The sequence below is a fragment of the Podarcis liolepis genome (assembly GCF_965112155.1).
Source record: "Podarcis liolepis genome assembly, chromosome: 2".
Classification (NCBI taxonomy): domain Eukaryota; kingdom Metazoa; phylum Chordata; class Lepidosauria; order Squamata; family Lacertidae; genus Podarcis; species Podarcis liolepis.
Window position 1 is genome coordinate 38,543,264 of NC_139555.1, and position 22,961 is coordinate 38,566,224.

At 41.5% G+C, this 22,961-nt stretch overlaps 1 protein-coding gene and 1 long non-coding RNA gene across 3 annotated transcripts in view; one reads left to right on the top strand and one right to left on the bottom strand.

Annotated features, from left to right (window-relative positions):
* Nucleotides 1-19,135, bottom strand: part of LOC310699504 (myosin-3) — a 34,067-nt gene extending 14,932 nt beyond the window's left edge. The window contains exons 1-24 of one of the 2 annotated variants that reach the window (XM_083487430.1): nucleotides 18,650-19,135; nucleotides 18,301-18,361; nucleotides 14,112-14,323; nucleotides 13,506-13,649; nucleotides 13,268-13,424; nucleotides 13,041-13,068; nucleotides 12,813-12,927; nucleotides 10,799-10,891; nucleotides 9,621-9,684; nucleotides 9,444-9,542; nucleotides 9,130-9,233; nucleotides 8,916-9,054; nucleotides 8,480-8,598; nucleotides 7,626-7,775; nucleotides 7,067-7,237; nucleotides 6,311-6,620; nucleotides 5,691-5,770; nucleotides 4,994-5,081; nucleotides 4,790-4,907; nucleotides 4,284-4,407; nucleotides 4,067-4,203; nucleotides 2,627-2,882; nucleotides 937-1,179; nucleotides 445-621 (exon numbers count right to left, since the gene is read on the bottom strand). In XM_083487430.1, coding sequence (XP_083343556.1) covers nucleotides 445-621; nucleotides 937-1,179; nucleotides 2,627-2,882; nucleotides 4,067-4,203; nucleotides 4,284-4,407; nucleotides 4,790-4,907; nucleotides 4,994-5,081; nucleotides 5,691-5,770; nucleotides 6,311-6,620; nucleotides 7,067-7,237; nucleotides 7,626-7,775; nucleotides 8,480-8,598; nucleotides 8,916-9,054; nucleotides 9,130-9,233; nucleotides 9,444-9,542; nucleotides 9,621-9,684; nucleotides 10,799-10,891; nucleotides 12,813-12,927; nucleotides 13,041-13,068; nucleotides 13,268-13,424; nucleotides 13,506-13,649; nucleotides 14,112-14,315 — 3,120 coding nt within the window. In that variant the 5' untranslated portion in view covers nucleotides 14,316-14,323; nucleotides 18,301-18,361; nucleotides 18,650-19,135. Of the gene's footprint in view, nucleotides 1-444; nucleotides 622-936; nucleotides 1,180-2,626; nucleotides 2,883-4,066; nucleotides 4,204-4,283; nucleotides 4,408-4,789; nucleotides 4,908-4,993; nucleotides 5,082-5,690; nucleotides 5,771-6,310; nucleotides 6,621-7,066; nucleotides 7,238-7,625; nucleotides 7,776-8,479; nucleotides 8,599-8,915; nucleotides 9,055-9,129; nucleotides 9,234-9,443; nucleotides 9,543-9,620; nucleotides 9,685-10,798; nucleotides 10,892-12,812; nucleotides 12,928-13,040; nucleotides 13,069-13,267; nucleotides 13,425-13,505; nucleotides 13,650-14,111; nucleotides 14,324-15,412; nucleotides 15,814-18,300; nucleotides 18,362-18,649 lie in introns of those variants that run through there. The other variant, XM_083487431.1, reaches the window with a different exon arrangement.
* LOC310699598 overlaps nucleotides 1-22,961 on the top strand; it is a 187,531-nt gene that overhangs the window by 143,223 nt on the left and 21,347 nt on the right. Inside the window, exons 9-14 of the long non-coding RNA XR_014522139.1 lie at nucleotides 2,269-2,427; nucleotides 4,841-5,039; nucleotides 5,652-5,784; nucleotides 7,160-7,292; nucleotides 18,325-18,380; nucleotides 19,135-22,759. This is a non-coding gene — a long non-coding RNA (uncharacterized lncRNA). The remainder of the gene's footprint in view (nucleotides 1-2,268; nucleotides 2,428-4,840; nucleotides 5,040-5,651; nucleotides 5,785-7,159; nucleotides 7,293-18,324; nucleotides 18,381-19,134; nucleotides 22,760-22,961) is intronic.

The following is a 22,961-nucleotide window of genomic DNA, read 5'->3' on the forward strand; positions in this document are numbered from 1 at the left end:
AATGGACATTTGCTAGCAGGAAAGTGAGCATCTCTGTGTATATCTCCAGCTAAGATGAGAGGCAAAAAAACCCCAACACCCTTCAGAATCCTCCTTCCCCATTGTCACACAAATATCAGTGCAAGGGTAGTGTTCCTTATCCACTATTGTTTTGCTAATGTTGTGCTTCCAAAGGATCTCCTCTGAACTCAGGGACCTTTAAGCCACCTTATTCAGGGGGAAATATGTATGTTAGCAGCAGAGCCCTGTGTCCTGTTATGTGCAAGTTCCACTTGGGTTCAAAAACAAACTTTTTAACTTAGAGGTGTTTCATTTTCATTTCATTTCTTAATTTTTACATTGCTATAACTCAAGGCAGCTTATAACAATCCAGTCCAAAGCAAGTAAGTCATCATGAAAAAATATCATGCAAAGTTCAAGAATGACTGGGATTAGCTGTCTCACATCATCAACTTGCTGCTCCAGCTTGGTTTTCGCTTTAGTGAGAGTGTTAACTTTGTCTTCTTCAGCTTGTAGATCATCAAGAGCTTGTTGATGGGCCTCTTGGAGGGCTTTCTTCTCCTTAGTTAATTTTACAATAGTTTCATCCAAAACTGCCATTTCTTCTGTTAAGTTCTTCACCTACAAAACACAGCATAAGATTGTTGACGGTTTCGAGATCAGCTGAAATACTGATTAAGGACGATTAAGGACAGACATTGTAAGGATAGGATCATTGTAAGCTTACTCTTCGTCTTTGTCCTTAACTTACTGTCTTTAATTGCGGAGGTAGAGGCACGAGATGGGAAGCCGTTTTACATAAGAAATTAGCAATTTGTAACATGAGAGTGAAAAGTGTGACAATTTTTCAAAACTTTAAATGGCAATTGAATATCTTGGCAGATAGAAAAACAGATGAACGGGAAACGGCATTTTGAAGGCAATATTAAAGGTTACCTTGTTTTCAGTGGCATGCTTTTCTTTTTCAACCTTAGCCAGTGTTAACTCCAGGTCATCAATATCTTTCTTCAGTTCGGAGCACTCATCTTCCAGTTTCCTTTTCTTGGCTGTCAGCTCTGCATTCAGCTCTTCTTCGTCCTCCGCTCGTTCAGTCAGCTCCTTGATTTTTGCCTCCAGCTGGATTTTGGTTTTGATCAGCTGGTCACACCTCTCCTCAGCATCTGCCAAACTTTCACTTTCCTTGTTAGAGAAAAGCGTATCATATGTATTATCATTCAACTCCATCAGGCAGTATAACAGTATACCACTTTCTAAATTGCCCTCCCCCTTTAAAGGCAGCTAAAAGCTTTGACTTCTCTCCATTTTATCTTCATAACTGGGATCCAAACCAATTCCAAGTCATCAAGGCGGCTTTAGGCTTGTGTTTGTCAAATGACAGCCACACATGACATGCTGCTTTAAAAACTGGTAAGGGGAGGGAAGGTTTGCAAAGACAGCTTCTGTTATGGCATGAGGGATGTCTTCTGTTCCCGGGGATTGGAGAACAAACAAACAAACAAATATCATACCAGCTGGACACAAATTCATAGAAATTCCTAAGCATGTCTTTGCACCTCAGCCCATTAGTGTGTATCTTTTTGCAAGATGGACCATTCAGATCCAACATCATAATCACTTCCACCTTCCCACTATATTTACGCCTTCTCTTCCATCTCTGTGTTTGATTTCAAGGTTTGGTGGTCACTATATATATATATATATATATATATATATATATATATATATGAAGTGACACTGTAGCATTAGTTCAAGATGGGGTTATCTGTGCTGTACCTATATAGCCAAAAAGGAAATGAAATACAAGAGAAGAAGGGAGGAGTTTTGTGGTGCCAGTATGACCTCTAAGACTGTATGCTGTTTATTGTCTCTTGTTTACTGAGAATAATTCAGGGTGGGTTGCGCTGTGTGTGTGTGTGTGTGTGTGTGTGTGTGTGTGTGAGAGAGAGAGAGAGAGAGAGAGAGAGAGAGAGAGAGTATAAAGGCTATGTTTGTAAGCTTTTTCAACTGCTTGTGTTACCATTTGACTTTAACTGACTATTCTTCAAACTTAGCATAAGTAACTGTTCTGGCTGAAGGAAGGAAGGCTCTGAAAAGGATCCAGCCAATAGGCAATCCAGCTACCTAGCTGTAGCACGTTTTCCTACAGTAACTGATGGAAGGGCTTTCCCTTCTCAATTACAGCAAAATCCTATTCGGGATTTTCCCCTATAGGGAAAAATCCTATTCGGAATAAGGGAATTTCCCTTTAAAAAAGGGAAACCTTGACAGCTATGGTGACTGGTCATCTGCTGCCCAGGGTGCCAGGTGAAAACAAAGGAAGGACAGGCCAAATGCAAGACGACAGCAATAGGAAGGAGCGTGGCATGAGGCAAATAATAGAAAAAGGCAGCTCATGAACAGCCTGAGATGGATGTGAAGGGCAGCAGGGTAAGTAGCGGCATGTCAGAGTACAGATCTTACTGGGAGCTTGCTGTGAAGTTGCTGATGCAATCTATAGATCTCAACTGGGGACAGCTGACTGACGGGGAGAGGGAAAGGCCTGATGAGATAGTGATAATTTAATAATTTGCTTAGAGCACCACATTTCCTAAAACTGACCCTGGGGATATATTTGTGAATTACTCACAGACTGCACTTGAAGCTGCAAGTCATTTTTCTCCTGCAGCAAAGAGACCATTTTCTCTTCCAGTTCCTTCCTTTTGGCTTCAGATTTAGCAAGTTCTTCTTTGGTTTTTTTAAACTCTTCTTTCATGTTGGCGAATTCTTTCTCTGCCTCTGCACTCCTCAGCAGTGGCTTAATCTTGAAAAACAGCTTCATCCAAGGCCAGTGTTTGACATTCATGAATGAGCGAATGTTGTACTGGATGGTGAAGATAGCTTCCCTGTGATGGAACCAATTCACAGAGTTACTCATTGCAGAAAGTTAGTTTTCCTAAGCAAAGCTCAGGAGCTCCTTAATGAGGCTTAAACTGCAAAATTTCAAGAGGCTCGCCTGCAAATAATTAAATGAATATGCAACTACTTGACCATTTAGTTCCCTTAACTCAGGGGTGGGAAAACCTTTTAAGCCCAGCAGCTACATTCCCTTCTGGGACCACATGCCAGAGGGTGGATGGGGCTGGAGGCAAAACTAGATAGAGCAGGGACATCCAACTCCCAATAGACTGCAGTCTACTCACAGTATAAAAAAACTGGCAGTGATCTAGCCATTTTCATTGGATGGAACACAGTTGTTGAGCTTTTTTGGGAAAGCCAAAGTTGTGGAGCGTTTTTTTTGGGAGCCAAAGTTGTTGAGGCTTTTTTTTCCTTTTTTGGGGGGGGAAGATCACTGAGGGGCCAAAGATCCACCAGGATCTACCGGAAACACCCCGTGATCTACCAGTAGATCGCGATCTACCTGTTGGACATGCCTGAGATAGAGCAATGAAATTTTACAATTGCGCAGTAGGCTAGTTTCTCCATACACACCCTGTCCTCCATCCAGGAAAGCAAATTGAAGTTCAAGGGCACATTCCAAGCAGGCAAAAACACTCAGAAGGATGCAAAGCAGGCCCAGTGATGGGTGGAGAGGGTCAGATAAGCCTGAGGTTGCCCACTCCTCCCTTAACTTGAGCGAAATAGTGTTCATCACCCCTCTTCTGAAAAATCTGATTTAGCACCTACAGTTAACAGAATTTCAAGAGACCTGTAGCAGATATCTTTTGGTGCAAGCCCTACCATATCTACTCAGAAGTAAATCCATTGGTGCTTTCTGCCAGGTAAGCGAGGTTGAGATTGCAGCTTAAGCAATTAGTTTCAGTTCGCCAGCATTTCTATGTATAACAGAAGAGGTGAGGTCTGCTCCTATAGCCCAAGGAGCTTTTAGCAGCATGATAGGGTTACATAGGCACAACACAGAGGGGGTCGGGAGAAGTGGAAATTTCAAGAAGTGTTTCAAAAATATCATTTGTAGGGTATCTTTCCTCTAACACTTCTGGGGAATCAAGGTAAGGGCGGGCGGGAAGGGGAGGCTCTGCATCTAGTAAAGTGAAGCTCCCTGGTGTAAACCTGGGGAGAAACATTATACCTTCTTTCCACCATTTTGTGGTATTCTGTTCTCATGAGGTACCCTCTGCACATAGCTTGTGTGCGAGTGATGAGCAGTGCTAGACGTTCGTCTCTCATCTCTTCCAAAAGGCCCAGCAACCCAGCCTTGAAAAACACCTAAAAAGAGAAGGCAAAGTATAGTCGCTGCCCAAGTAGAGCCACTGCTTGTACTCTTCTCAGCACAGAGAAGTGCTTACTTTGGTGTGTCCAAATTTGTACTGGGTGTGATCAATATCAATAGATCCCAGCAGTTTCTCACAGGCTTTCTTGCTGTCCATAAACTGGCCCTCTGGGATAGCACTAGCATTCAGAACGCGGTATCTGTCCATTTAAACACAAACAGGTTTTAGCGCTCTAAACAGTGGAGAAGGAAGAAGCTCTTTCCCACTAGCAAACACTTCTAAACAGCTTAGGTAACTGCCCATAAATAGGCAGGAAGATTGTGGTTAGTTTGAGGAGGCTATGATACTTTTTATCCAAATATTTATTTGTATTGTACAAAATCCTAAAGGGAAGTTCCCCAGGCAGGGCAGCATTAAAAAGCATATTTTCTGCAAAAAAATCCCATTGAATCTAAATTATAGTATAGAAAGTGATGCTCAGGCAGGCACAGGTGTCATTGTTATCCAGAATTCTAGACAGTGTTTTCCTAACAAATTGCCTCAATGCAAATTAGGAAGATCATAATAAATGTAGCTGAGACCTTTGTTTAAAATCCCCATATAGGATTCTGTTTGGAAATCCCTTCCTGCAGATTCGAATGCCTTCAAGCACTCCATTACACCGTAGCTGGTGCAGAACAAGCCTGTGATCCATTGCACCTGTTGAAGAGAAAACCTAAATAGCAGCTTTCCCTGATACTCGACTGAACTCCTGCTGGAAATGGATGTCCGAATGTCTTAGTTACCTGGAGTTTTAGTTTCATTGGGGATGATGCAGCGCACAAAATGTGGGTGAGTTGTCCGCAAGTTGGTCATCAGTTTGTTCAAATTTTCCTGTAATTTGGAAATTTATATTAAATGCTGTTAAAATTTTATTATTCTGATAAAAGGAGCCATATTATATTTATTTACAAATGTTCTTCTTCTTCCACATACCCTAAAATAAAATTGAAATGTGTAGGCTAATAAGGTCTGCTCCCCAAAAATAGAAATAAGATTAATTTATTTGTTACATTTACTGTACTTACCCCCACTCCAAGATCTAAACCTTATTATATACACGCTTAATACCCATAAGCTCACCTTTAATATTGCTTATTTTATCATTTCTAATTATTATACTTTCTGATTCCTTTGTAATTTAAGTAATGACAATCACATGAAAAAAGCAAAATTGTTGGGGTGTGTTGTTGTTTTAAAAAATGTACCCACCTCAGATGCATGATGAGTTTAGTCCAGCATTCAGTTTCCAACAAAGGATCAAAGTCAAATGCATCACTGGGTGATATATGCTCTTAGGCACATCTATAAGCCATCCACCATTTGAGCTAATGGCACCACACATACAAACTATTGACTATCCAATTAATGAGATTTGCTTCTGCAAAAATATATTTATTGCAGCAGGGCATCTGTCTTTCTGGGGATGCCTGCAAGCCTTACCCTGAAAAGTGCAGAAACAGTTTGGAAGGAAGACCCCTTCTTCTTGGCAGCTTTCTTCTTAGTAGCACCACCACTTTCAGCTGCAAAGCAAGACGTAAGTACAATTGGTGATATTTCTGGTCAGCCATTCTGGCTATCCTTCTAACCATGGTCAGTGCAAGAGGTCACAGAGTTTTAAGCCAAATATAATAGATCAGGGTGGCCCAAATTTTCATACCAAGTGGGCTAAAAGACACGGAACCCACAGGCCACACACTACCTTAACAGAGAGGTGGGGTGGGGAGTGAGGCCAAAATTTGACACACCCACCCAAGTCCTTACAGTGCCTTCCCAAAGCTGGCTAAGTGAGGCACCAGGCTTTGGGGAGGAGGCTTTAGCTTGGTTCTTGAGCCCTCACACCACCTGACCAAAGCTAGGAAAGCACTAACTAGGCTTTGGGAAGGAGGACGGAGGACTCTAGGACTCTGTCAGAGCCCTCACATCTCCTGCCCAAAGTTCAGTGCCTTGCTTAGCCAGCTTTGGAAAGGCAGCATGAGAACTGGGGGGTGCATCAAATGTTGCCAGAAAAGGCCTTGAGGGCCATGTGTTGGACCACTCTGTAATAGATGAAGATAACATACCATCCTCTATGGTAGCAAAGGCAGCATAAAGATTGGCCAGAATCTTAATTGATGATTTCTGATAGAGTCCCACAACAGTTTCATTCAAAGGGTCTTTGTTCTTCTCCAGCCAGCCAGCGATATTGTAGTCCACAATCCCTGCATAGTGGACCAAGGAGAAGTGGGCCTCAGGCTTGCCTTTGACAGGCTTAGGTTTCTGGAAATTAGCAGATTTTCCAAGATGCTGGTCATAGAGCTTGTTCTTGAAAGAAGTGTCAGTTGCCTTAGGAAACATGCACTCCTCTTCCAGGATGGAGAAAATGCCCATTGGCTAAATGGAAAAACAAACAAGTTTTATTTCAGATATGTATTTCTATGAAGTGGATATTTATTTACAAGGCAACAGGGGTGGATCTATTATGAAACTAATGAAGCTTAAGCTTCAGGGGCCCTAATCCCGGAGGGGTCCCAGAAGTGACGTTATTCCACATTGCTTTGAAAAAATTGGGTCTAGTAGATCCAGTTTCAGTCACATGACTCAAACGGATTAATTTTTTGCTGTATGTATTTCACCAATCCCAAAGTTTGAGAGTCAGTAGCACAGATGTTGTAAAGGTGAAGTGTCACGGTACAGCAATTTTAAGCAAAATCTGAGATGTTGTAGTTCATAGGTTACCCAGACCTTGTTGCTGGTTGTGAAGGGGTCCCAATAACAGTTCAGGTTTCAGGGCCTCAAAAATCAAGGTCCGCCACTGCAAGACAATATGGCAAATGTACCTTCTCAATAAGCTCAATGCAGGCAGCCAAATCCATTCCAAAGTCTATGAAAGTCCACTCAATCCCCTCCTTCTTGTATTCCTCTTGTTCCAGCACAAACATGTGATGGTTGAAAAACTGTTGCAGTTTCTCATTGGTGAAGTTGATGCAGAGCTGCTCCAGGCTGTTGAACTAATACCAGAATATATTATGTTAATATGCTGGCTTTGGCTTCAAAGGTACACAGGTAAGCAGTTTTTAGAATTAATTCTTCACAATTTTTAGAGGAAAGAAGGGGGCTATGCAGAAGGGAATAGTGGAATATTTTCTTAATTAATGGTACCTCTTTGAGGTTAGGGATTAACTTGTCCCTCTCCACAAGGGAAGAGAAGGTGCGAGCATGGGAAATTATTCTTCCCCTTCCCCATATCACCCATTGCAACCATACTCTGGGACAGAGTGCACAAGGCAAAATATATTTATATAAATATTTATAAGCCGACTTTCTGGAACAAGTTCAGCCTAGGCAGCTAATTTGGCTGTTACAAGAGAGGCAAGAAGTTGCAATGGGTCCACATACCTCAAAGATTTCAAAGCCTGCAATATCTAAGACCCCAATGAAGTGTTGCCTGGACAGCTTTGTATCCAGCTGTTGGTTGATGCGAAGTACCATCCAGAAAAAGAGCTTTTCATAGACAGATTTGGAAAGGGCATTGACAGCATGATGCACCTGCAGGCAACAGTCCAGACAGTTAGGGGCCACTACATAGTTAAACAATGTTGCTGAAACAAGTCACTGTACAAGTTAGAGCTCAATTGGTATAGCATAAAATGGTTAATCTCAGGATTGTGGGTTTGAGCCCCACGTTGGGCAAAATATTCCTGCATTGCAGGGGGTTGGACTAGAAGACCCTTGTGGTCCCTTCCAACTCTATGATTCTATGAATCACTGTCTGGCCTAGGATATGGAATGACCCAGGAATAATAGTGTTAGCTAGTTAAGATGGAAACTGAATGATCCCAGCTCAGAAACCCACCACAAGAGGTGAGTAGCTTAAATATCTGGTCTTTCTGCTTCAAACTTCTCCTTCCAAGTTGGGTTGGGGAATACAAGCTGCTTTACCACAGGGCTTCCTGAAAAAAGATGATGATGGTACTGGGTGTCATGTAGATGTTGTCTCACCAGAAATTCCTATCTGTCTATCCCAAACTACTGCAGATGCCCTATGGATTCCCTGCTTGTGTGACCTTTTCTGAATAGTGCTCCAGTGGCATTAATCTAGCTGGGATGGATGTTACCAGGAGAAAACAGATTTCCCCCCAAATTTGTAAATCCTTACTAAGCAGCATACTGAAAGGAAGAAATGTACCTTGCCTGAGTAAGAGGCCCTCACGTAAGCTAATAAATGTTTTTGATCTGATGCATGTCCTCACCTGGTCCACTGTTTGACCTTTGGTCACATATTCATTTCCCACTTTCACTCGGGGAAAGCATAGGGCTTTCAGTAAATCTGAAGAATTCAGGCCCATCAGATAAGCTGCTTTGTCAGCCTCTACAAAACAACATATGAGAAGCAAATATGGATGGAACTCTTTCAGGACAGCCAGAAAGCAATAATCATTTGAGAATGGGATAGTCTCAATTAAAGTTTTAGCTGCAATTGCAATTTACTCATTAAAATTATGACAGGGAGAGTGATTCAGATTAATTGCCAAAAGCTGAGGAAGAACTGTATATAATCTCTTTTAATGTGAAATCTTTCTAGGGATGCTTTGCACACCTCAAGTGAAAATTCTCTCTCCGCCCCCCGCCCCCCAATGAGATCTGGAAACTGGCTTTTTTTAATGCTGTATGCCAGAGATCTGTTACCTTCACTGCCATCTGGCTCTGCCTGCTCCTCTCGTGGTTTCTGCTTAAACTTCATGTTCCCATAATGCATCACTGCCCCAGTTAGTTTATAGATTCCAACTCTCTCTTCAGCAGTGAAGCCCAGGATGTCTATAGCCGTCTGTAAGATAGTTCATGCAGCAATTAGCTGAAATTGTTACTCAGTATTTATATTAGCAGTAGCACTTATACTTACATCTGTAGCTATTAGTTCCTCTTGGTCATCTATGCTTTGTACTGAAATCTCCCCTTGGCTTATAAATGGGTAGTCATAAGGGTTTGTTGTAATGAGAAGCATTTCTGAAATGAAATTAGAAGAGTCTGATAATTGCCACATAACATCTTAGATTAAGATACAGAAGGAGAGTAAATGGTTCTGAGCAATTCTCTCTCGCCCCCTCCCCACCCAGTTCTGTGTAGCTCTGGTTGAGCAACTAACATAAGATCCTCTTCTGCTTTACCAGATAATCTGAGACATTCAGGAAGGAAATAAATGAGAATACTTCTTACCAATAAGTTCGGGCTTCTTATTGGAGAGAATCTGATAGAAAATATGGTAACTTCTCTCAGCCTTCAGCTGAAAAGTTACTCTTGATTTTTCCAGCAGATCTGCAACAAAGATTCACATTTAATGTTTGTAAACCCGGTTTAATATTTGACTGGCTGTGTTCCAATCTGGATACTTACAGGTCTCAATATCTGCAGAGGCCAGCTTTCCAGTGGCACCAAAATGAATCCGAATGAATTTGCCCTGCAAAGTACAGAGAAAAAAGTCCTAACAGAGAACCAAAGACTTTCAGAAAACACAACTACCAGGATTAGATCTATTATGGATTTTTCATTTTAATATTTTTGCTTGTTTGTTTATTTATTGGAATTGCTCCTTACATTTCTGGATGGAAGGGGCATTGTTTTCTGTGTTAAGTTTCTATTTTTAATGGAAGGTGTTAGTTGCTTTGGTGGCTCAGTTGAAAAACCAAAAGATGAGATATACCGTATTGGCCTGAATATAAGCCACACTTTTTTTTTCCAAATTCCGACCGTGAAAAGTTAAAGTGCGGCTTAAATTCATGACCTTACAAAAATTGGCTTTTACGATATCGCTGTAGGATTTTCTATTACATTTGCCATTTATGGGTGTGAGTGCCTGCAGAATTTTAAGGAAGCGTCTTATATTTGGGTATTGTCTTTTTTTCTTTTTTCCCTTTGAATTTTAAAGGTGTGGCTTATTTGCTGGTGTGGCTTATATTCAGGCCAATACGGTAACTATTTCAATAAACAAATGATTTCTGTAAACAGGGCCAGCCCTCTTAGTAGGCGGAGTGAAGCAGCTGCTTCAGGTGGCAGATGTTGAGGACTGGTGCTAGAGGTGTTGAAGGACAAATCTGTGTGTGCTGTACAGCCTGTCCTGTGCCTCCTAAGCTAGTCTGCTAACCTCAAGTACATTAGAAAATGCTGTTCTACTGCTAGAGCTGAATCCCAGCTTTTGGCTATTTGCATTTATTGATGTGCACAGCTCCGCTTCCTTCTCTGAAATGTATCAATTTGCAAGCTGCTTTCTTAAAATAAGATAAGTTTAGAAGAAAAGATGCTACTGAAGCACTTCAAAGTCTTGGCACTGGTGTACAACTTATCAAAGACAAACAAGAATTTGAAATATTTACGTAAAACTGATATGTGAATTGCCTGTTAATTTCTCAGCAACTACAAAGCAAGCCACATTCCTTCAGCGGGACTTCCTCCAGGGCAACACCTTCATGATCAGTCCCAGGATGTGAAATGCAAACGCAATAATGAGACAGCTGATATTATTGGCTAAAAAATTGATAACGACTTTTAGATCCTGCAATGTATGCACCACTCACAAAGCGAGAGGAATTGTCATTCCTGACAGTCTTGGCATTTCCAAAGGCCTCCAATAGGGGATTGGCACTGATGATCTGATCTTCAAGTGTCCCCTATAAAAGGAAAGGAAAGGAAATATTTGAAAAGTGAATAATAAAGCAATGGAAGTAACAGCTATTGAATGTACATGAATAAATACACAAGACTTTGGGCACAATGCTGTGCTCACAATGCTATATTCTACAGCTAAGTGTTAGCTTTCCGCATTAGTTTTCATGAAAAACTACCCCTTAACTTGTTTCACTCTCCAATTTGACCAAGTCTTAATTAGATCCTTAAGTCTGATTAACGTGAAGAATGTCTGGGTCATGAATGGACCTTGACTCATATTTCTGTTCATTTTAGGACAAGTGATTGGTCTACAGGTGATGTGTTCATTATTCCCTGCACCAAGCAGTGATCTGAAAGTGACTCAAAGGATTCAAGTGAGAAGGTGTCTGTTGCATGCATACTTATAGCTACTGTATGATCCCTTCCCAGTTTGTTTGGTTTTTTTGGAAGTTTGACTCTGAATTGCTCTGGTAGAGAGAGGAAGGGAATGAAGAAATGAAAGAATGAAAACGGGAGGAAAAGAAAGGAAGAGAGACAGGAGACAGGAAACTGTAATAAACTAATGGTGAATTAAGAAACAGTTTGTGGCCACGCCTTTCCAACTACATCCTTTTTCCCTGGAACAAGATACAAAAGTGTGGCTAGAACAGCAGGAAATTCTCTGTGCATCTCAACTAGATGCAGAACCATTCCTGTGTGAGGGATGATTTGTCCCTTCTACCACCTGGGCAGCTGTCCATGGTACTGTGTTGCTTAGCCTTAAAAAGGTAAAGGTAAAGGTACCCCTGACCATTAGGTCCAGTCGTGACCGACTCTGGGGTTGTGGCGCTCATCTCGCTCTATGGGCCGAGGGAGCCGGCGTTTGTCCGCAGACAGCTTCCGGGTCATGTGGCCAGCATGACTAAGCCACTTCTGGTGAACCAGAGCAGCGCACGGAAACACCGTTTACCTTCCCGCCGGAGCGGTTCCTATTTATCTACTTGCACTTTGACGTGCTTTCGAACTGCTAGGTTGGCAAGAGCAGGGACCGAGCAACGGGAGCTCACCCCGTCGCGGGGATTTGAACCGCCAACCTTCTGATCAGCAAGTCCTAGGCTCTGTGGTTTAACCCACAGTGCCACCCGCGTCCCACTGCTTAGCCTTAGAGGCACCCTTAGACTAGTGGCTGGATATAGCCACATTTTACAACCCGTTTCGGGCCGAGGAAGATAGGTAATGCAAAAAAAGAAAAAAGAACAACATAGTCTTCAACCACTTCCCTTTCTCAGCAGTTGCCGTGAAAATTATTGAGATGCTGTATGCTGGAAGTGCTACATAGCTTTTTATTGTAACAGCTCTGGAAGCAAGTGTCATGAGGACATCACAGAATGAATTAATTATTGCTTAGAAATCCACAGCCCTTATTTTACCGAAAAAGCATGGTTTAAAAAAATCTTCATGAGGTTATCCAATGTGGATCCAGTAAGTGAAGTCTCGGGGCTTGGTGGATTGTGATACTTTGGCTGTAAGCCCCATTGTTTTTTAATTGATAAAGGAAATTCTATAGACCTGATCACTTAACAGAACAGAGTACAGTCGTACCTTGGTTTTCGAACAGCCTAGTTCCCGAACGTTTTGGCTCCTGAATACCGCAGACCTGGAAGTGACTGTTCTGGTTTGCAAACTATTTTTGGAAGCTGAAAGTCCAACGGGGCTCCAAATTGGCTGCAAGAGGTTCCTGCAGCCAATCAGAAGCTGCACTTTGGTTTCTGAATGTTTTGGAAGTCGAACGGACTTCCGGAACAGATTCTGTTTGACTTCCAAGGTATGACTGTATTTGTAACAATCAGGAAGTTGTTCAGAGTCTATGGTTCTTCAGCAGTGCCTTTTGTATGCTTACAACCACAGGTTTATTTGCACTAATGCCAGCCCATCTCGCCCTACCTTCATCTTGGATTGAGATTCCTTTTTCTTGGCTCCTTCTCCAGTAGCTGCAATTGTTGCAAAGTACTGGATGACACGCTTGGTGTTGACAGTCTTTCCAGCACCAGATTCTCCACTGTCACGAAAAAAGCAAGCAAGCATCGTGTAAAGAAAAATGGAGGACCATTACTTATGTTATAATTGTACTTTGGCAATATGAAGTAGGACAAACCCAAAGCATCTGCTTACGTGATCAGGATAGACTGGTTTTCGCGATCTGCCGAAAGGAAAGGGAGAAGAATGCTCATTATGCTGCAGAGGCATATGCTGAGTTACAGGTTCAACCACTGGATTAATTTCCCTCAAATCTGGGCATGTGATAAAGGTTTACTAAGCCTGATGGTATCATGATTGTTCCTCCAATTCCCTTCTGCTTATAACACCTTATTCCCCTTTCAGTTGTGAAGTATACGTACCAGTTAGCATGAACTGATAGGCGTTGTCAGAGATGGAGAAGATGTGGGGAGGCACTTCTGTGCGCTTTTTGCCCCGATAGCCAGCCACCACTTCTGGATTGTAGACAGGCAGCCATTTGTAGGGATTAACAGTGACACAGAAAAGGCCCGAGTAGGTCTGCATGAAAACCAATAAAAATACTGTTAGACTCTGTCCCTTTGGGGATTCCTTTCTGTGGACCAGGATAGCACCACTTACATAAATCATCCAGGAGCTGTAGCGATCTTTGAGGTTATACAAAACAGCAGGTTCATGCAGATGCGTCAGCATTGCCATGTCCTCAATTCTGTCAAACTTCGGTGGGTTCATAGAATACACATCATCTGGCTTGACAGTCAGAGTCTGAAATGCAAAGGAAGGACTTTCGATGAGGAATGGTTACTTCATAATGCAAGTTTGCAATACAAATGAAATTATTTCAGTCGTGATGGCATATATTTAGGACCCACACTATTTTTGTGATTTTTTAAAATAATTGTAAGTTTTTAAAACTTTTTAATGTTGTGTTTTAAATAATTATAACCCACCCTGGGATCTTGGGGTGAAATGTAGGATGATGATGATGATGATGATGATGATGATGATGATGATACCACCACCTATCTTCAGGACAGACCGAAAACTCTTTGTGTAAAAATTAATATACATATTATAGAGATGTTTTCAGTAGCTCATCCCAGCAGTTTAAGCGCTTCGCAAATTTTGTCCCAATTATGATCAGAACAATCCAGTTGGAAAATCTTAGCACATGTTTATTGAAAAGGAGGACTCCACACTCCACCCCAAATCTTCAAAGACACTCACCCTGCCATCATCTGTGTCCACGGTAGTTTTGCCACCTTCAGTGCCCTTGATTTTCCCTTTGGCATATTCCTCCTTTGGATCAGCCACGAAGCAATAGGTCTTGGCATCAAAGGGTTGGTTCTGAGCCTCTATTCGCTCCTTCTCAGATTTTCGGAGAAAGGGGGCAGCCACCCCAAAAACCTCCATTTCTGCATCACTGCTCATTGCTGCAGCTAAACGTGAGACAGGAGGGTCAGTCCTTATTCTGTGGAAGTCTAGGGAACTTGAACTAGAGACATCATGTTCAGACAATACCAGACATGGTCCCTATTCCTAAATCTAATGGAGTGTGCAGCAGTGTGAATGATCCCTTTTGTAAGCAGAACAGAAGGTCCAGCTATTCCCACAAGTTCCCATTTTCTCTGTAATCCTGACATTATGTACTACGCCAGGGGTATACAATGTACAGGCTTACATCCCAGACCGCGCCCGCCCCCCCATGTCAGTGTGCCCGTGTAAGACTGCACTGCACCATCCTGTTCTGCTCCCACCCCATTCCAAACCTTTTTGTGACATTTTTGTGATGTCTTTGGGTCACTTTCAGATTTGGGCCAATGTACATGGACAAGTTTAAAACAGTTGTTGCCTTTAGTGCCACCCAGGTGTTATTGGACTCCAGTTCCCATCAGCTCAAGCCAGTGTTGATGATGGGAGCTGAAGTCCCAAAACACCTGAAATATGTGGCATTGGATAGCTCACACTAAATTCTGGGCACACACTCCCTTCAGTTTTCTATAATCCAATTGTTCTGTCTCCTGAAAGATCACTAGCTTACTTATGTCTACCTATTTGCCCTTAATATGCTTCTTATGTTGCTTTATTTTTATCTGCAACTGTCCTAAGAACTTTGTTAAAGGGCAAAATATCAATACCAAGGAGAATTAAGAATGAATATAAGTAAATTGCCATTTTGAAGCAAATAACAACAATAGTGAGGATAGTTTAGCATCCATGAAATAGTTGCACAAATACAAAATCTGGAATCTAGAAAAGAATGCAGCACCTTGCCATTGATTTTTTTTAAGTTTCAAAAGGAAGCATAATAATTTGAAAGAAATAATGAAATACAGAAGTAATTATCACAATTGCATTCTGCCCTGTGATAATTTTGACAGAAAACAGAAATCATGCAAAACAATTGCATGTAACTTAGCCTGATTTGTATATTTGAGTCAAATTAGTTACTTTGGTATAGAATTGATATTATTATAATTCTGTGAATGGCCGATCTGGTGCAGAAAGAAATCAGTTGTTTATGTTACCTTTGGTAGGATCACTCCTCTTTTTGGAGCCATCCAAACCCACCCAAAGAGACCAAATGTGGCTTGCTTGCTTCTTTGAGTGCTTTTAAATCTAGGCATCTAGCATGTGTTGCTTGTCACAGCAAGGCCTGAGATGGGTGGGTTGGGGTTTTTTTTAGTTCTACACATTCCTTAAGCATAGTTCTTTGGTGAGGAAGCACCTCTGTTGTGCCTCCTATTTTCCAAGTTACATTTTATTGGCTCAGAACACGGGATGAGATGAACAAGTAAGATGGTAACAGGAACTCCTGGGCAGGGGGGAAACTTGGTTTACTCCCACTTTCAGCGTTCCTGCACTCAGTGTAAATGGAAGCCCCCTTTTCTTTCATCAGGTTGTGTCTGTGTTGCTGTTGAATGTCCCTGTGTACTGGGAAAGGGGAGGAAGGAGAGAAGGGGGTAGTGGCTGTGAAAATATAAGATTACTTGAGATATGAAGTGGCACCTGTGCTTAGCAGAATGTTGATTGAATTCTACAGTCTCTGTGTTGAGTGGATGGAAAGGAGCATGTGTCTGCATGTGCTGTGAGTGAGAAACAAAGAACCCTCAACCATCTGCTGCAGGCAGTTTCAGGGGATGGAACTGCTGCTTCTGATGATGAGAGATTAGGGATCTCACTTGGGAAAGAGATCATATTCAACATCTTCCGGAGGAGTAGCCATGTTCCTCTATTGCAGTGAAAACAACAGAGTGTTGTGGCTGCTTAAAAGACTAACACGTTTATTGGCGATAAGCTTTCAAAGATTACAGTCCACTTCATCAGAGGCGTGAAGTGTTCTCCTTAGTTATAGGGAGGTGTGTGTCTGTGTATGCGCACGCGCATGGTTTGTGGGGAGGATTGTAAAGGCGAGGTCAGAGAGAAATGAAATGCAGAAAAAGTATAGATAGTGACAATTACATACTTAGCAATGGTAATTCACATAACAGTTCAGGATGACACAGACACCCTGGCAATGGTAAGCCAGTGAACACATAAAAACCTACAAATCACACCATATTTTTCACTCTATAAGACGCACCAGACCACAAGACGCACCTAGTTTTTGGAGGAGGAAAACAAGAAAAAAATATTCTGAATCTCAGAAGCCAGAACAGCAAGAGGGATCGCTGCGCAATGAAAGCAGCAATCCCTCTTGCTGTTCTGGCTTCTGGGATAGCTGTGCAGCCTGCATTCGCTCCATAAGACGCACACACATTTCCCCTTACTTTTTAGGAGGGAAAAAGTGAGTCTTATAGAGCAAAAAATACGATATTTGTTTCGCTTCCATCCACAAGTGATAACATTCAAGTGCCTGATGTATTGTAATTCAGGGACTGGCCTATTTGTAAAATGCAGATGGGCATTGTTGGCAGATGATGACACATATCACATTAGCAGATGTGGAGGCGAATGAACCCCTGAAGTTATGGGTGACATTATTAGGTCCTGTGATAGTGTTTCCAGAGTAGATATGCAGAGAGCGATAGAATCATAGAATTGTAGAGCTGGATGGGACTATGAGAGTCCTCTAGTCCACCCCCCTGCAATGCAAGAATCTTCTACCCGATGTGGGGCTCAAACCCATGATTAAGAGGCTTGTTTAGGGACGTTTTTACAATGTGTGACATTATAATGTATTTTTAATCTTTGTTGGAAGCCACCCAGAGTGGCTGGGGAAATCCAGCCAGATGGGCGGGGTACAAATATATTATTATTATTATTATTATTATTATTATTATTATTATTATTATTATTATCATGCTCTACCAGCTGAGCTACCCAAGGCATCTGGATCTGCCAGAGGGGCTGCTTCCTATGTCAATATCTTTTTTATATGTGCTGTTGTTGCTGCTAAGTAGCTGTTTTTGGTAGGGTGCTATCTGAATGTCAGTATATAGACCTACCACTGTGAGAGAATGAGAGTACCGTACATTTCAGCCTTCCAAGACGCTTTGTAAAAGTTCTTAAACTAGTCATCCTAGAGCAAAATACCTTCAAAGGGAGAGTGCTGTGTGAAACCAATGAATTACAATTTATCTACATTTTCATTTGGAAAGATCCAACATTAGTCATGCTAGGAGTAGTTCCATTGACTTATGTGGGTCTACTCTGAATGTGACAAACATTGACTATCACTTGTGAACTGAACTGAGACAAAGGATTTTGTTAGCACAATACATGTGTTAATTGGCTCACCGATGTCAGGGTCATTGAGAACTGTTATTTATCTGATGCCCTTTTAAATGTGTGGTGGAAGGGTGATTATTGCTTTGTTTTTGCTCTTATTTTCATTATGCATTTTGTGTTTTTTGTAATGTAATTTTCTGTTGCGAACCGCCCTGAGATCTACAGGTAGAGGGTAGTATACTAAAAAAAACTAAATAACTAAGTACTTTTCTACATTTTATTTCTCTCTGACCTCACTTTACACAACCCCCTCATCCCAACTCATGTGTATGTACACCTATAACTCAAGATAACACTTCATGCATCTGATGAAGTAGATTGTAGTCCATAAAACTTCATGCCATTTTAAATTAGTTCATCTTTAAGATGCTGTAAGTCTCTTCGTCAAATACTGAATGCCGGAAAATGATAACATAAGTGCATGGGAGATTGGTTTTTCCACGAAATGGTCCACCTGTTTCTTAGAATGTCATTCCTTCACCCACAATTTGCAGGCAGGAAAGTCAAAGTATAGGGAGGTACTTTCCCTCTCCTCAATACACAAGCACAGAAGCACTGCAGTTATTACCACTCCACAGCAGACTGACTGAGAAAATGAAATTGCATCACACAAAAAGTATCAATAAATGTCATTTGGGAGGTGGGGTAGGGGTGGGACACATAGCGCCACACCTTGACTTCTCACCTTTTTATTTTCCACTCCCAACAGAAAGAAGAAAGGAACTGGATGAAACAAGACGTCTAATCTAGAAAGGAGCAGAGAGCGTAAGCATTCATGAGTCCAGGATCCTCAACAGCTGAGAATTTTTTAGAATCTCAAAATACACTACAGAAATGAACCCTCTTCCCCCTAAAATTCCTCCTCAGAGCAAAGTGCCTTTAAGCTCAGCTAAAGTATAGCTGCCCTTATTGTCTAAATTAACACTTGATTGCTTTGAGATCTCTCCCAAAGCTCTGGAGTATGTTGCCCATATTGCAGGAGGGAGGGGGTAGGGGATGGGGATGGAAGGAGAGAGACTGATTATCAAACTTACCTCTCACAGCTCGCAGCCACCAGTAAGCCTTTCATCTCCGTCAGCTTTTATAGGCTGTGATTCTTCTCTTAGCTCAACCCCTCTCTATATTTGGAAATCAGAGACTGGACCTAAAGCCTGCTTGCCACTTATACACTTATTTACCCTCAGAAAATGTATTAATAGAAATGACCAAGTTTAGTCATTATTTATCAGTTGTGATACTTTGGAATGGAAGCTAACCATTTCTTTAAACTTGGGAAGTAATGCCAGTGCAGGAGAGATCTGATGTCTGATCCCTTTAAAAAAGAGAGTTTGTGGCAGTTTTTCTGTCTGGCACTCTTATTGGATCAAATCCTGCAATATACTTGCATTTTAGTAGCCTGGCAAACAGCTATTTTATCAATTACATTTTAAGAATCAGTTACATTTTAGGCACTAAAATGCAACATCTGAGATTCCCAAACGCATGTGCAATATATATTTATACATTCATTTGCCTGCAGTTTGAACCTATATGTGGAAACATGTATTTTCCTGGAGTAATGTGTGAAGAAGCATCCACTATCAGCAGGAATGTTGACACTAAAGAAACTCTTCTTTTTTGTTTTGCCCAAGCAAAGCCTCGGGTAAAAATGGCAGTAAGAAAACAGAACACTGGGAATTAAGCATAGATGGTCATCTGTCCATTCACACACACAAACACACTGCAGGAAAGTGTGTGTGAGTATATGCTCCATCTGGTTGAGGGAGATCATGTGGGTCTTTCTGCCATCCCAATTGGTCCTGCTCGCATGATTACAATGGTGCAGGCTGCGCTACAAGGGATTTAACTCCCTTTCTGTGTTAAAAGGGAAGAGGGGTAAGAATGTACAAAAGGGCAAGCTTTGAAAGAGTGACTGAATAAAAAGCAAAGTCAAGACAGGAATAAATAATTGCAAGCCATTTTGAGAACCCTTCTTACTTTCTTTGTAAGATTTGTTGTCTCTGTCCTTCACCAGGGCAGGTTGAAACTGTATATAGAGTTATAAAAACAGGTAATACCATTCCAACAAAAATGAAGTATAGATTCAGCAACAAAAATGGTGGATTCTACAAAACAAAATAGTTTAACTTTCAAAGGCCAGAATTTTGTAAGGGGAGAGTTTAAGGACTTTGGTCAAAAATGAAATATGAATCCCCTGAATGAACGAAGAAAGACCTGTAACATCCCAGGTCAGGGAAACAGGTCCTTAATATTTAACAAAGATCTAGTTATCGTCTCTGACACTTTTGTCCTTATCCTTAAGGGTTTATCATCAGCTTGCCACTGCCCTGAACAGGCATGACCTCCTAAGAAGCATGCCAAAGAATTAAAGCTATGCTACCAAAGAGGGAATCGGTAACAGCTGATGAAAGCAGACGTCGTGTAAATCAAAACATACTAATGAGAAACAAAGGGCAAGTATTTTAAAGCAGGGACACTCCCAGGCTAGTCATCCACTTAATAGAAAGTGGGGTTCCAAACCCATACTGCTTTTGAATTACTTGTTTTAAAAATTTATATTCTACCTATTTTGTGGGATAAATTTTGTTGAAGAAATTTGAGGCATATCACAATCAAAAACAGTTTTGAATCTGCTATCAAGGCTCATGATATGTGATACGCTTTCCAGAGCCCCCTTCCCAGCTCCTGCCAATGGAATATATAAATATATTTAAATTAGCCACTTTTATTTGCCGGGGGGGGGGGGAGTTCCTAGTCTTTATTGCAATAAGGAATTGTGTGGAATTAAAGTTTAAGGAGCTATTTTCAAAAGGCGTCTAAACAGAATCCAAAGTATTTACCTATCAAATCTATATCAAAGCATTTACCTATCTAAATCAAAGCATTTACCTATCATAGCTATATCCTGCCCTTCCTGCTGAAGAAAGGATACATCCGTAATAAAAAATACAGTTAAAAATAAAATGAAAGCATAGTTAAAACATTTTAAAACTGATAAAAATGTTTAAAACAATCAAACATGTAACTGATCATGTGTCTTAATAGGCCCACCAAAATAGAAATGTTTTCAGTAGGCATCTAAAAGAATACAATGATGGCCCCTGCCTATTGTCAATAATCAGAGAGTTCCAAAGCACAGTACTGCCACACTAAAGGCATGACTCCTGACCAACGCAGCAGTGCAAGTTTGGTAGGACAAAGTGAGTCAGCTCACATGGGATAAGGCTTTTCCTCAAGGTAACTGGTCCCAATCCATTATGAGCTTTATGTACCAGTGGTAACACTTGAACTCAACATGGTGGCAAACTGGCAGCCAGTTTAGATATTTGAGCTCAGGTAAGGAAAAGGTAAAACGTAATGGACCCCTGGATGGCTAGGTCCAGTCAAAGGCAACTATAGGCTGCGGCGCTCACCTTGCTTTTCAGGCCAAGGGAGCCGGCATTTGTCCACAGACAGCTTTCTGGGTCATGTGGCCAACATGACTAAACAGTTACTGATGCATGGAGGACCATGAGAAGTGCCAGAGCGCACGGAAACTCTGTTTACCTTCCTGCCACAGTGGTACCTATTTGTCTACTTGCATTGGTATGCTTTCAAACTACTAGGTTGGCAGAAGCTGGGACAGAGCAACGGGAGCTCACCCTGTCACATAGAATCGAACTGCCGATGTTCTGATCGGCAAGCCCAAGAGGCTCAGTGACCCCAGTGCCACCCGCATCCCTTTGAGCTCAGGTATAATATGCTGCTAGCTTCACTCTTGTAAGCAATAGTGCTGGAGCATTCTTCACTAACTGCATTTTCCAGAGGAAACACCTCATTGTAAGATGTATGCTGTGGGAAGCAGAAATGCTTCAGAAGCATCTGTACTGCTCTCTGTACCGCTTCAACCTGGGACACAGGAACTTGGTAGAACTTCCTATGTAGGCCAAAGCTATTTTAGCAATAACATAGGCTATAAAGCTAAACATAACAATAGTATACAGTGGTACCTCGGGTTACAGACGCTTCAGGTTACAGACTCTGCTAACCCAGAAATAGTACCTTAGGTTAAGAACAGTCTCAGGTTAAGAACGGACCTCCAGAACGAATTAAGTTCTTAACTTGAGGTACCACTGTATTGGCAGATGAGTGCAGAGCTCATCAGGAATCCAGTGATACTCAAACAGAGTACAATCTTCCAGCTTTGCATAACTCACTCTTCCTCGCCTTCATGTGAATTCTACCTTGAGCCTTAACATTTAGTCAGGGGCTGCATTCAACATTGCAGTCCTGCTTTGAGACATCAAACAGCTGTGCAGTTTCCATTTAACCAACATGGTGGCTTGTATCTGAGGCAGGTGAAGAAACTACAGATTGCAGGGATGTAGCCTAGAGCCTAGAGTCACTTCCATCCAGCTCCAGGTAGAGTGAGCAGCAAGCTGTCTTCCCTTTCACTTGAGGTCACTGAAGAATGGTCAATAAACAGCCACATCTCTCATGAAAAATGAATTCTTAGAATCTTCTCTAAGCCGGGAGAATGAGCTCTTGTCTTTTTTTAGCAGCAGCCTTCCATGGTTAAGCGTCTTTTGAATGTACTGCCTTGTTTGTATTAGGTGTCCATGGAAAGTTGAGATGTTCCAGAAGCATCCATTTTATGCTAGGCTTCAAGCACGAGGACAAGAATTTTGCAGGGTGATTTTGATGGTTGGAGAGAAAGGGAACATGGGGGCTTTCCCACCACATAGAAGAACAAGCAGGCAGCAGCCACAGATCTGGGTTCCAAAGAGCTGCTTTTGCAAATTAAGGCTCCCTCACCCCTCCCTTCTTTTTTCTAGTAGGTTAATGTTACCCATTGGGCAGCAAAGATTAGAGAAGAGAACTCAGCAACAGACCTTAGCCACAGCCATTAAGGACCAGGCCCTCTTGGCTCAGCAATACTGCATTACTGCCTGTATCCAAAACTATTACATGGTAAGCAACTGCTGTTCATCTGCTGTGAATTCTGTGTTATTTGAAGTGTCTTCTATTCTAACTATGTGATTAATATGCACCAGAGGAGCTCAGCTTCTGGATCTTGAAGTACAGCAAAGTTTTATTTGGGAGCCAGACATTTATTCTAGTGCACAAATCAACTCCACCTGAAATTGTCAGCTCAAAGCAATAAGGTCTTTTTTTTTTTAATAATTTTTATTAACAGGCCAATCACATCACATTATCAAATTGATTCCAAATTATACAGCCAAATTTTAAATTTTGTTGGGGGTACCCATACATCAAGCTCAGCTCGAGTCCAAAACAGCATCACTTATCTTACTGCATTAATTAGACAGTTCTGTCCAGTTTGATCCGGATAGTTCTTTATTACTT